The 14866-nt window shown below is 40.4% G+C and overlaps 1 protein-coding gene across 2 annotated transcripts in view; it reads left to right on the top strand.

Moving 5' to 3' along the window:
* The window catches only part of Ythdc1 (YTH domain containing 1), a 305795-nt gene that overhangs the window by 111857 nt on the left and 179072 nt on the right, over positions 1–14866 (top strand). For both annotated transcript variants that reach the window (XM_068382583.1, XM_068382575.1), the window contains one exon: positions 2792–3003. In XM_068382583.1, the coding sequence (XP_068238684.1) occupies positions 2792–3003 (212 nt within the window). The remainder of the gene's footprint in view (positions 1–2791; positions 3004–14866) is intronic.

Here is a 14866-nt window from a genome sequence, read left to right as displayed (position 1 = left end):
TGGACGCCTCAAAGAAAGGGTGGGGACCCACGTACTGCACCACACGACCTCAGGCCTGTGGTCAGAATCAGAAAATTGCCTCCATATAAATCTTCTAGAGATGAAGGCCGTCTCTTTGGCCCTTCAATAGTTCCAACAATACCTGGCAGGTCACTCTGTGGTGGTGATGAGCGACAACACCACATTAGAGGCTTACATCAACAAACAAGGAGGTACTTTTTCGAAGCAGCTATCCCATCCTGCAGTAGAGATACTGAGATGGACCAAAGTCCACTCGATTCCACTATCGGCACGTTTTATTCCAGGCAAGAGGAATGTGCTCGCCGACAATCTGAGCAGAGCATCTCAGATAGTGAGTACCGAGTGGTCTTTGGATCATCTATTAGCCAACAAAGTCCTGACTTTGTGGAGTTCCTCAACTCTGGATCTGTTCGCAACAGCTTTGAACTTCAAGCTTCCACTATACTGCTCCCCAGTCCCGGATCCCAAGGCGCTCTGGCAAGATGCCTTTCAACAATGGTGGGACAACATCGACGTGTACGTCTTTCCCCTGTTCTGTCTGATGAGAAGGGTGCTCAACAAGACCAGAATATCGGTCAATCTTTCAACGACCCTCATAGCTCCGCTATGGCATCACGCGGAATGGTTTCCGGACCTTCTACAACTCCTAACGGAACTACCGAGAGAACTCCCTCCACGACACGATATACTCAGACAACCACATGCCAACATCTTCCACAAAACCGTAGCTTCGCTACGACTTCACGCCTGGAGACTATCCAGCATCTCCTCGCTGAGAGAAGATTTTTGCAACAAGTTGCGATCAGGATGTCTGGAGATCTGCGAAAGTCATCCGCAGCGGTCTACCAGGCAAAGTGGAAAGTCTTCTGTGGTTGTTGTCGTGGAAGGGGTATCTCTCCACTCGATGCCACTAATCCAACAATAGCGGAGTTCCTTGTTTATTTCCGGGAAGAAATGCGCCTTTCAGTCTCGGCGGTGAAAGGCTATCGCTCAGCCTTAATTCTAGCCTTCAGGCTCAAAGGAGTGGACATTTCTTCTTCGCTGGAACTTTCCCTACTCATACGAAGTTATGAACTTACCTGCCCTCAGTCAGAAGTGCGACCTCCTCCATGGAACGTGGTTCGAGTTCTCAGGTCTCTTAAGAGACCTCCCTATTAACCATTACGCCAGGCTTCAGACCACCACCTAACTTGGAAGACGGTGTTCCCACTAGCTTAGGCTTCGGCCAAGCGTGTTAGTGAACTTCATGGTCTCTCGTATGACATCGCCCATTCAAGGGGATGGGGGGAGGCAACGTTCAGATTTGTCCCTGAGTTTATTGCTAAGACTCATAATCCGGGAGTAGCAGATCTTCGGTTCGACTCCTTCCAAATTTTGAGACTCCATTCTGTAACAGATGACCCAGACCATCTCCTACTATGCCCAGTAAGGAGTTTGAGGCTATATCTCAAAAGAACGGCTGCATTCCGTCCTCAGGTGCCAGCGTTATTTGTTAGCACAGGGAGGACTAAGAGGAGGGTCACCAAGAACACCATCTCGGCATGGATTCGCAGGGTGATTAATCTGTCCCTGAATCCAGACCCTCCTCCGTCATGTCACCCTAGAGCACATGATGTCAGGGGCGTAGCTACGTCTCTGGCCTTCAAAAAGAATTTCTCAGTGACGCAGGTTCTTCAAGCTGGGGTGTGGAAGCGTCAGACGACCTTCACAGCCCACTACCTGCAAGACGTGACCCACAGGAGGCTCGATACGATCTCTATCGGCCCTGTGGTAGCTGCACAACAGCTGGTTTAAAACCTCAAGCTCCTTATTGGACGAGTAGCAGAAGGTTGAGGGCATTGTTACCCGGTTTTAGTCTGCATGAATGTAAAGGTTTGTCTGGCCCTTTTTATTTTCTTCATCTTCCCCTCTCTTGGGGAAAGCAGCATCCTGGGTTCTCTGCATAGCTGACCTCAAACCACTGCAGGTAAACCATGTTTCCTTGTGTTCCTAGTATTAAGCTAATACTGTCACGTCCCCATACTCGGACGAGGTGGTATTGGGAGATTCCTAGCCTAAAGTTTCCATCTAAAGAACTAAAGGTCAACTTCCTAGGACGAGTCTCACTTCATTATACCTTCACACACAGCTCGTGTAGGCCGCAGTCCTTGCGTAGCAAGGTTCTAGCGAGGTGCAGGGACTCCTTATTTTTGAGTGCTGACACACTCAAATAACGAGCCCCCGGGCAAAGCCTAAAAGCCTGTACTGGCTGGGACGTCCACCCTTCCTAATGGGCGAGTCACCCTTATTAAATAGCGTGGTTTGTATGTCAGTTACGGAACAAATGACAAATTCGTAGATAATTTGTATTTTTCCTAATTATACAAACCTTAGCTATTTAATCAAACTTGGCCGCCAGCCCTATCCCCCTTGAAGTCCTACCTCCAAGCAAAGTGAGCTCAAGCACAGGGGTGTGTGAGGGTTTGGGGGGGGGGGGGTAGCAAGTTACTCTCCCCTACCCCCGCTAACTAGCGATATGGTAGTAAACCCTCGTTAAAATTCTAATGGCTTGTCATTTCAGCTACGCCGAAAGTAATACCCCTATTAAATAGCTAAGGTTTGTATAGTTAGGAAAAATACAAATTTTTCATTTTTCAGTTGATTATCTTTTTGTGATTATTATGGTAGGAAGATCTTAGATTGTTTATCTTTTAGTGCTGTGGTATAAGCTGATGGATATGTATTACTTTGCAGTAACTTTTACTAAGTTTATTCTCTTTTACCACTGTAGGAGATAGAACCAAGAGTGGCAGAAGAATTATGCCGATTATTTCCTAAAGACGATGGTGTCAATTTAACACCAGTCCTTCATAAAAGTAAGACAGCAGCACGAGTTGCACGAGCTAGGGGTCCCCTTCGACGGCCGCTTCAGTCGCCAGGGGACAGGCGTGGACGACCCAGGGACCGTGGAAGCTTCAGAGGCCGGGGAGACATGGTCTTCAGGTGCGTCTATCAACAGGGTTGAGTCTGAGTGCAGAGACACCTGTTGCTTGCCTGAAATGCCACTGATGCCAAATACATAATCTTGCTTCACATGGTTTCTAGTACAATTATTTACTTATAATTATTTTGTTATTTTCTTAAAGAAAAAAACATTTAAAGAAGTGGAATGAAAATAAACAGATTCCTCCATGTTTGCACAGTCATCAAATGAAAGTAACTTTGAAGATAAGCAAGAACTCTTAATGTGTCACCTTAGATATATCCCTGAGTTATGATGATGTTGAGTTTGTGAAGGAGATACTGTATTTATGTTGCATTGGCAACAGTGGCAGTCAGTAGGTAAGGTTGTTCTGCTACTCTGCCTCCTCCTCAGTCAAGGAGTCTACACAAAAGGAGTGGCAGTGTAATGCTGCTACTGCTGCTGTTACTACTACTACTGTACTACTACTATACTACTATTGCTCCTGGTATGATGGTAAAAGTCAGACTGGGCTAGGCCCTAAGTGGTCTGGATTTTAATTCACTGCTCTTCCTCTCACAAGACTCTTTCCCTTTTTCTCTCGCAACCTGGCTAGTGAGTGACACAGTTGTTATACAAACATGAGTGCAGTGATTTTTGTTTACATGTATTCTTTTATAAAGTATTCCAGAACTTTGCCACTTTTAACAAGCAGGTATAGAGACTAGGAATTTGATCTGGTATGGTAATTAGAACTAGTTTATGTAAAAAGTATCAAATAATAATGGTACAGTAAAATAGAAATTTGCGGACTTTTCATCTGAATATTTGAGGGACTTAAAAGTAATAGTAGTATAAAGAACTTAATTGTGAAAGTAGTGTGTAGTGGACCATACAGGTCTAGGGGAGTGGCACTCACTAGCAGGTTAGTCCAGAGCCAGGCCCCCCACCCACCACCACAACCACCCCATGTGGACTATTCTCTTGATTAGCTGTAAGGTATTGCTAATAAACATTGTTGGTAAGGTAGCGTTTGCATGGACTATAATCAAGCATTCAGGACTAAGTGTGTTGGAGATATAGTTCATACCATATAAAGTAATAATAATAAATAATATCATAGGGGACCACAGACTTTGAGCTAATTCCTTGTTATTGAAAGAATCTTTGCCTGGCTAGTGAGATAGTGTGGGGTTTTTGGTGAGAGTGAAAAGTGATTAGTGGAAGTGAGAAATCCAAGTGTCTCTTAGTGAAATAGTGCCTTGCGATAAAATCAAGAGTTACAAGTGTCAACCAGCATCAAGCTTGGTATCAACACTACTGGTCAGCTGCATGGGTGGTGAGTACAGAATATTTCCTTATCTTTGGTCAGTGAATTAATTTGCTTTTTAATCTCTTGGGATTTCTTTGTTGACTTCTTTCTTTCACTTCAATCAGCAACATGCCAAGTTATGCATTGGTTGGAAAGAGGGTAACCTTCAAATATGGGTTGTGTTTTGCCTTTTAACTTCATTTTTAACAGGGAAAATAGATGCAAGTACAGTATTTATATAAAAGTATTTCTGTTATAAAAACATTTTACTTTCTCGGGAAGGAGCCGGAAGGTTGTTAGCGGAATGGGGAATAGATTTATTTTTATTTCTTGGGACTTAGTTATGCATAATAAAGTGCTATTATTATGACTTAAGATTATAGTAAGATCTGTTTACTGAGAACTGTTTGAGTTGGATTCTCTCCAGAATTAGTAACAAAAATACTAGCTAATGTAGTGAGCAAAATGTTATGTTTCTTGAACAAGACTGGTCACATATTGGACTGACAAGTTTTACTTTCAAGATTTCCAGACAATTTTACTTGTAGAAAGTTATTTTGATACATTTTTTCATTGAAGTAACTTTTTGCTTAATCTTTGATTTCATTTATTAATATAAAAATATCTTGCATATTTTTATTTTCAAAATTTTCTTATGTGCTTGCCATACAAAAATCAACACAGTGGTATGATAAGTACTTAAATAGTAATTATATTGCTGATCTTGAGAAATATTTCAAGAAAATTTCCAAGAACTATTAAAAATTTCATTTTAAAAACACAAACTGGGAAGGGGTTAAGATTTTGTTGAACTTCATCATAGTAATGAAATGGAACATTTTTCCTAAGACAAACAAAGATGTGTGCTATTTTCTTAGTTATGAATGTTAGTCTTGATTTAATGTTTTCATCTTCAAGCCTTCCTCTTTAGATGATGCAGCTCATATCTTTGATTCTTCCAGCATTTATCCCTGGCCTTACCTATTTCCTAATAACATGTTACATTGAAAAAATTTAATAAGCTAGATGAACATATATTGTTTTTCTGACTTGACCTATTCATACACTTTGCCAACACATGGTCATATGCTAAACTTTGCAATGGATAACATGTTTTTGAACATTTAGCTAATTTGATATTAAGAAAAGTTTTATTGTGCATTTACATTTTCAGGCCTATATAATTTTTTATTTTTTTTACCTACCCTATTTTTTTTTATAATAATTGGATAATAAACTTGTCATATTTTTACTAATTCTGAAAGGAACTTCATTGGTGATGAGGAAATTATTTAGCTTTTTGTATTTTCATAATTGAGCAACTACCAAATAGAAGTTACTTCCTGCATATTGAATAATTAATTCATGAATTGGATGATGGTAAGTTGTTTTAACAGAGTGGGTTAAACAGTTATCTCAATGTAACTTCCTTGAAGTTCATTTGCTATTCATTCTTCATGTGAAAATATCACCCACAATGAAAATAAAGATAAACCAAAATAAAAACTTTTTACCTTCTGGAAAGACAAGGTATTGAATGGTATGCTTATTGTAAACAATGGGATGGAATGCAAATGTAAATATCGCCTCCTCCCTCCCCACCTTCCGCCATAATTGCTTCTCATTCATTATTAGCACTGAACAACTTAGTCACAGTGCTTGGGCTTTAGCCCTTAGCTCCATGTATGTTACAATATCACAGTGGCTATAACCTATGTCCTTTTTTCTATTCTCTCTATGTTAGGAATGGGTAATTAATATTCATTTAGATAGGAATCATGTCATCTTTATGAAGAGTATGTGCAATTGTAAAGTGATTAGGGTGATATCAGCAAAATTAGATTCTCATTTGATGTTTATTGCTGAGGAATTACATGTTTATCACTCCTTTGATGTAACGATGTATGTAGTTTGTTGTTATTATTATTACTAGCTAAACTACAACCCTAGTTGGAAAAGCAGGATGCTATAATCCCAAGGGCTCCAATAATGAAAACTAGACCATTGAAAAAAGGAAATAAGGAAATAAATAAATTATATGAGAAGTAAAGAACAATTAAAATAGAATATTTCAAGAACAGTAACAACATTAAAACATATTTTTCATACATAGACTATATAAAGAGACTCATGACAGGCAGTGTAACATAAAAACATTTGCCGCAAGTTTGAACTTTTGAAGTTCTACCGCTTCAACTACCTGCTTAGGGGGATTATTCCACAAATTGGTCACAGTAGGAATAAAGCTTCTAGAATATTGTGTATTATTGAGCCTCATAATGTAGAAGGCCTAACTATTGAAATTAACTGTATACAGTACTTAATATTATGAACAGGATGGTACTGTCTGGGTATCTAAATGTAAAGGATGGTCAGAATTATGAAAAATCTTATGCAACATGCATAACGAACTAATTGAATGACGGTGCCAGAGATTAATATCTAGATCCAAAATGAGAAATTTAATAGAACGTAAGTTCCTGTCCAACAAATTAAGATGAAAATCAGCAGCTGAAGACCAGAAAAGAGAACAATTGGAGCTTTTAATGCTTTCTTATCCAAGGATAATTTAATATGTTTAAAAAATAGAATGCTAGTAAATAAAAAAAAAAAAAGTGATCATTTGGGTGCAGTTACCCCGTTATCTCCTTCCCATGCTCTTCAGGTGACATCTTACGTGTCAAAAGGAGTAAAGTAATGGTGGATTAGAGAGGCGCAAGAGTCGGTTTAACCCCAAACCACCTCACTGCTAACGTACTGTCATGCTTTTTTTGTAGTTAGTCATTTCACTAAAGTTAGTTTTTCAAAGTTAATATCAATTTTTATACTTATGATTTGTATGTATAGTTAAATGTGGGAATATTGATTAAATAACAGATTAAAAAACAATTATTATTTTACTTCAACGGGCTATATAATACGGAAGGAAAATTATTATACATCTATGCATTATTATTCTTTTGTTATCATTATCAGACTCCTCATCTAGTTTTTCATTTATTTCATCTGAAGAAATACGCCTCGTCTTTAGACCAGTCATGTGAGAGAAGCAATACAAATTACCCTCTCTCCATAAGCGCCAGAAGCACACTGAAAAAAAGGACCAAACAGCATATAAGTTTCCATTTACAGCTTACATATGCTGAGTGTGTTGCCAAGTAGTGTTCCTATACTTACTATATGAGTAAACGTATTATCACGGGACTGATGACTTGAAACACACATTTAAAGTTATGAACGTAATATCCCGCGGAAGGCGGCACTGAGTAGATTGTGGTGAACGTATTATTGTATTACATGGGTGATGCTGATTAGGTTAAAGACCGCTCTTGAATGGCAGAGGCAAGGGACAGTGACATTGTCCTATCAAGCATGACAATGCCCTAGCAAGTGACCATATATTAGTGCATAACCCCCCTATCCACCCAAGCTAGGACCAAGGAGTGCCAGTCAATGGCTGTTGAGGACTCGGCAGATAGACCTAAAGGCTCGACCAAATGCCCCATCCATAGCTCACAAGGATGATGAGGTTGCAGCGACCAAAGAAATTGACGAGTTTGAGTGGGACTTGAACCTCAGTCTAGCAATCACTGTGCAAGTACTTTACCAACAGGCCACCACAACCCTAGAATTAAAAGAAAATCAAATGCATTGAAGGACTGGAAAGTAAGGCATGCGCTGATTGCAGAGAAACTGTATAGAGAAGAGGAAAATGATTCGATATGGAAAGTAGGTACAGTAATACCTCTGTATTCAACCATAATTTATTCCAAAAAGATAGTTGGATATCAATTCGTTTGAATACCAAGTCATTATTTCCCATTACAAATAATATAGAAGTGAATAATTCGCTAGTAGCATGACATATTACCATAAAAAAGTGATGCCGTTATATAGTTTTTACACAAACATTAGATATAATAACCCATACAAACTTACCTTTTTGGTTGCGATTGCGATTTGACGGCATAAGTGTATGGCTGTGTGGGAAGGAAGGGAGGAGTTATTGCCGGAGGGGGAATCCCCTTCAATGAAAAATGTCTGGTAATTAAGATTCGTGGGTTTCTTTCCTACCCTGTCATTTTGGGACAGGCTATTCATTAATTATAAACTGATCCAATGTTAGTTGCTTTTCCCTTTTTTTTTAAATGTAAAACTTACCCGCTGGTTATAGAATGGCTAAAATCTCTTGACGCCTCAGCAGAAAATTCAAAATTTCGCGGCTATCACAGATATGCCAGGTGTACACTAGCGACCTCGTGGTACCAGATGTAGAACTATACCAAACCCTTCAGATCTTCTCCTGCTGCCATTGCTGGCTGTACTATTGGAAATTCTCTCTCGCTTTTTCATTTACTCTTGAAATCTTTTTGTTTGGGGTTATATTGAATAATTTAACCTTTGTTTTATGTTTTCGGTCTCTCTTAACTTTTCATTGTGGCCGACCCCTCCCCTGTAATTCGGAAGTGTGTTAAATGTTGTCTTACTCACTTCCGAAGGCTTCTGTAGATCCACATAATATTTGCATTAAATATAGGGGAAAATCATGTTCTTTTGGGGATCGGTGTGATGAATGCGTTTCATTAACCGATAATGAATGGATAACATATGAACGTTATATTAAGAGATTAGAGAGGGACAGGGTTAGGCGCAGTTCATCACGCTCTGTTGATTTAACCTTGCCTAATGTCATTGATCCTATTCCTTCCCCCGTAGTGGTAGATCATCAACCGAAGGAACCCTCTATGAAGGATATGTTTACTGCTATTCAGGCTCTCGGTGAAAGAGTTGAGTCTTTAGCGGCAGATAGAAATCAGATTTTATCCGAAATCAAGGTACTGAAAATTCGTGACTGAGGGAAATGAGAAAAGTGTTTCGAATGTGTTCAGTGTTGCGGAAGGTGCGTCTGCACGATCTTGACGTTCACCCAACCTATGACCTCTTTTAAGCTCCCGAACCCATGGGAGAAGTAAAGTCGGACAGCAAAAGGGACCGAGAGGCGATTTGAGACTGAGGGACCAGGACGTATGGCTTTTGCTGCTGGCCCTTTGATGTAGAAGGCTGGGGGCCTTGGGGAATCGTTTGAACCCTGAATTGGGAAGAGTGGAAAGGCCTCAGTCTCTTCCTACCTTGGATTGTGGTACCAGTAAGCTCATATCTCCTCTTTGGGACGAGGCCCCACCTAACTTTGAGGCTTTGGTTGGCCCTAGCTGCCTCGCTAAGGACCGAGTTAACCAAATCCTCCGGGAAAAGATCCGGGCCCCAGACCGGAGCTTTGATGAGCTTATTAGGCTCGTGCCTAATGGTGGCTTCAGAGAGGACGTGTCGTCGACAACGGGTCCTGGCGCTTGCAAAATCATAGGCGTCAGCCATGAAGTTTTGCAGTAACGACTTAGTGAGGGCCTTAAGGAGGTCCTCCTCGTTGTAAGTGGCAACGGCCAACTCGGAAAGGGTGACCGAATTGAGAGATCTGCCGAATCTGCACCTAGAATCAAATTCTAATTTAAGAAGAGACTCTGGGAGTTTGGGAAGCCGTTTGCTGAACTGCGTCGAGGCACAGTCCGGGCTCAACTTACCTACTGAAAAGGTAGCTGGGGCATTCCGCCAACATTCATTGTCCCCCGGAAAGTCGGTCTCCCTGAGTTGTGGTAAAGGCTTCTCATCTTTGATAGCCTGGAAGACCGACTCCAGAATCTTGGTCGCACATGGTGTAGGGGTTTGGTCGTCGGCCACAAACATAGTGTACGAACTCTTGTGGGCCGTAAGCATGGTGTTCAAACATTCCCACTCATGGAGCAGGCGAACCAAGACAGACTGTGCCTGTTCCTTAGGAAAAATGACAGTTTCCTTTGGAACCTTATCTAAACGGATCAGAGCTTCTTCTGTGAGGCGAGCGTAGCCGAGGAAGGGGAATTCAAGACCCGGCGGGTAGAATTCGTAGTCCGTAAGAGGCCGTGTACCGAAACCCTCGATTGACAGCATACCCTCCGAAAAGGGGGCATGCTATGCTAACCTCCAAGGGTTATTCTTATTGAAAGGAGGAAGCTTGGAGGCGTCGGGAATGGGGAACTGCTGTTGAGGAGGTGGTAGCCCCGAACTCATGAGGCCTTGGACTAGGCTCTCCACAGAAGCTATCCTCTCGTGTGATTGCTTCGTATGAGACGATAGCATCGACTCAAAACGAGCAAACAGTTTGTCAGAAAATTCCTCCATGTTAAATGATCCCGCCTGGGGGGGGGAACAGGTGCCGGAACAGAGACTACTTCTTGAGAGGTTGAGGGCACAGCAATTGGGTCTTGAGAAACTCTGGTGGAGGAGGATTTAGCCTCCGAGGGTGACGATCTCGAACGGTTGTGGTCTTGGGAAGATTTGTGAGTTCTGTATAAAGGCTTGTGAGGAGCCTTCACTTTGGGTGGAACGGGTCGGGAGCTGAGATCAGTCCCGGTTGCCTCAGGAAAACCGCGAAAAGAAGATTGGTCGGAAGTAGAAGAGAAAGCCGGGATAGGGAGAGGAATCCCAGCCCGGGAACCACCTGACTCACCTACGTCCCTACCTGCGTCGGGATCATCCAGAGCCATGGGTTCCACATCAAGGTCGAGGGTAGCGACGTCCTCAGTTAGGGTGGCGCCCGTCTCCCCTTGGTCCGGGGCCAGAAGAAGAGATGCAATGCTCTCGATGATCGGGTCCGCTAGCGCTTTGGGGACCGCAGCTGATGTTTTAGCATTGGGGGTAGAGGAGGGAACTCCATTCCTCAGAAAGGATATACGGCTGTCTGGCCTTCACGTTGCGGGCGAACCCGCCAACCCGGATCTTGAGGGTAGCTCGGGCTGTTTCCATTTCAAGCTGGGTGCTCTGAAAGAGAACAGACTATTAGTGAGTGATAAAAGTGCCAAAGAAAAAACTAAGAAGCCCAAGGACTTCGTAGGCACATATAAGGCATGCAGGAAGTCCATAGGAATGTGGCCTTACAGTAATAAAACAATAAAAGAGGACATTAAAATGTAACTCCCCACAATTCTGTAATAAAGTAACTGCACTCACCGATTCAGATGTTAGAGTGAAAGCTAATTTGTAGCAGACAGGACAGTTGTCCGGATGCCAAACAGCTAGGTCATCCACTTGAAGAGAGCAGTGAGCGTGCGAACGACACACATTATGGCCGCAGGGTTGGTGGAGAACAGCGACACATGCCGTCATCGCACAGCGGACAGTCTGTAAGATAAAAGATACATGAGTATCTTAAAGGAAAGCAATTAGGGGCCGAAGGTCCCAGTGCTTAAATATTATAAAAGTTATTATCATGGTATTAAAGTTGAATATATATAGCTATAATTATCCTGAATGAAAGCAAAAGAAGGGCACGGGGCCCGAATGCTGTAACTCTATATATATATATATATATATATATATATATCCAACCCATGATAAAACTATTCATATAAATGCCTAAACATATGAATGAAGGCAAATAGGGGACCCTGTGGGGTCCGGGGGTTATAAGTCATATATCAAATAAATGATAAAAATTATTCATATTTAAATGCCTTAATAATTGAATGAAGGCAAATTAGGGGACCCCCCAGGGGACCCCGGTGTCTAAAAAATCAAATAACAGTTTTACTTGATTAAAAAATTATTAAATTAAATTAAGTCAAACCGTAGTCGTGATCATATCATGGAAGGCAAGGTCGAGAACTAGGATCGTATATAATAGATAAACGTGACTAAAATTTAAAGGGAATCCAAGTAATAATGAATAACGTTGGCTCCGGGGCTCAACTAAAAAACTCGACCGAATGGTAATGAATAAAAGCTACTCCCGGGGATCCCGTAATGGAAATCTTTAAACATATATATATATATATATATATATATATATATATATATATATATATACTGTATATATATATATATATATATATATATATATATATCTATGTGAGGTGCGTGACGGGGGGGGGGGATTTTAAAAGGGTCCGTGACGTGCGGGACCAAGAGGGAGAAGCCCGTACACAACTTAATATTAAATAACATAACAAGGTACCACGGAACGAGTCGAAAACTCCCCGCCGATCGTCGGCCAAACGAGCGACGGAAAGAAAACGACTACGACCGGGTAGAGTAGAGGGGAAAAGTAATGTACGTTAATGAATAATAATAGAATGCCTCACAGAACAACGGGAACCGCCCGTGCAAAGCGGATGCCCCCGGGAGGAGTACATAGGCGCTTATAAGATATCGGCGGGAGGAGGCTAGGAGTAGGTTGGCTCTGAGACGATATTAGGTATACCAACCTGCCAGACCCACGAGTGATATGATCACGTGGAAAGATTAAAACACTATAAAAAACATAACACATGGTAAATAAGAGAGGAAGGCATGTTGGATGATGATAATAATAAAATTAGCTATAAATCAATCGTAAAACAAACGAGGGCGCGAACAAGAGACAGGAAAGAACAAGCCTGACGGCGCTAGGAGTAGGCAGGGCTACAAACAGAACACAGGGTCAGTGAAGTGCTAACAAAATGAAAACTAAATTTTAATAACTGACTCATGAAAGCCCCTCGAACTAATGCAATCATACGAATGACGTTAAAATAGTAAGCGAGTCCGTGGCGTGCGAACGTAAATAAGCTAAGATATGATATGTGGAAAAGAACGCCGATGGCGATCAGGCATGCCAACCTCCAAAATACGCACATGAATATGAAATAACTGTTATCATAAAACAGGACAATATAAAATTGATACGGTGTGTGAACCGTGGAGATCCGTAAAGTTCACAACGAGAAACAATCACTATGGAGGACTTATTGAAAATCGTTAGAACGAACGAGAGAGAGAGAGAGGAAGGAGCCTGTCCCGAGAGAGACCCAGCAAGGTCGTGAATAAAAAAAACAGAATAATATAAACAAAAATGGACAAGGCCCCTTTCAAAATCTCAAAACTCATAGATCTGGTACTTAACTTAGATGTAGTGACAGTGGAGTCGGACATCTTGAGGTAAATCCAGAGAAAAACCAGTGAAATTCACACACAAGGCAAAATATGGTTAACAAACTGCGTGCTATTTAAGGAGTGACGTCACTAGCAAATCTATTAATAAGCCCTTAATGTTGGGTTTCCCCTTTCCTTTTAAGGTTTAAGGAGTGATGTTTGTATCACAAGGGTAATTTTCTGCCTTTGAAAGTAGACTAGGATATAGAATCATATCTAGATGTGTTGATCGAGTATGAGTAACTGTCACGAGTTGAAATGGGAAATTTTTTTTTATTTAAAAAAAGTGGACAAATGTGTACAGCCATGGGAATGTTATTTTATAGAATCTACTGTAGGGGCCATATATGATTCTTAAATGAGCATAAGGTTGTTTGTGTACTGGATTTTTTTTTTTTTTTTTTTTTTTTTTTTTTTTTTTTTCCCCCCTAATAGGGAATCACAAACTGGATAACTTTTCCACAAACACGTCACATGAGGAACATACACAACAAGTCTTTCCTGGATTTTGTAAACAGTTCTTGAACCTGTGGTACAGAGTTGTTTTCCAAAATTAGTGTCACTTGAGCATCATGAGACGTCTCAATTTAAATTTGAATATACAAGCCAGTGTACAATTACTTGAGCAGTCAGCACTTAGGCCCACTCATGATCAAAACTGTCCTTTACTGGGTTGCACTTTATCTCTCATTATTTGTATGATCACTCTAGACCAAAATTGAGGAAACATTAAAGAAAGGAAGAAGCATCAAAATGATAAAAAGCAGATTGGATTCAAGCAGATGTTTGCTTTGAAAGAGGAAAATGGAAATATCAACATAAGAGGAGGAATGATAATAATTACAGAATTTACATTCAATGCTATACAATACTGATATAAGAAATAAATTTGCTAATAAAAGTAAGGAAACACCTAAGATGGTACCAAATGTAATGGTAGAAGTAAAAAAAGTAATAAAAGGCATGTAAAAAGCAAAGAAATGTACTTTAGCAGGTGAAGTTGACCTATTAATTGATTTAATAATAGATGGAGTAGATTTCATTGTAGTAAAAATTGCTAAATTTACACAAAATATCTGCAAGAATATCTATACAGTACCTATAACTTGAAAAAAAACTATCCTTATACTAACTTACAAAAAGTGAGACACAAAAGTCCTGAAAAATTACCGTCCAATAAGTTTACTCTAAGCAGTATATAAAAATATTTACAAAGATCATAATAGATTGATTAGAAAAACAGTTAGACTTTAATCAACCAAGAGAGCAGGCAGGCTTTAGAATTGGGTATTCAACAAGTGACCATATCCATGTAATTAACCAGATAATGAAAATATTTACCGAGAATGACAAACCACTATGTATGGCATTTATAGACTAAGAGAAATCTTTTGATTCTGTCAAAATTTTAACTGTAATGAAAGCCCTTCAAAGACCAGAAATAAATGAATCTTATGTTAAAACACTTGAAGATATTGATTCGGGAAATACTGCAATCCGAAAACATGTTAGAAAATTCTGATTGTGAAAGAGTTAAACAGGGAGACCCCATCCCCCCTAGAATACTCCCACCAGGATTAGAAGTAGTTTTG

Source organism: Palaemon carinicauda, chromosome 1, assembly GCF_036898095.1.
Source record: "Palaemon carinicauda isolate YSFRI2023 chromosome 1, ASM3689809v2, whole genome shotgun sequence".
Taxonomy (NCBI): Eukaryota; Metazoa; Arthropoda; class Malacostraca; order Decapoda; family Palaemonidae; genus Palaemon; species Palaemon carinicauda.
Note: the sequence above shows the minus strand (reverse complement) of the source record. Positions and strands in the feature narration are given on the sequence as shown.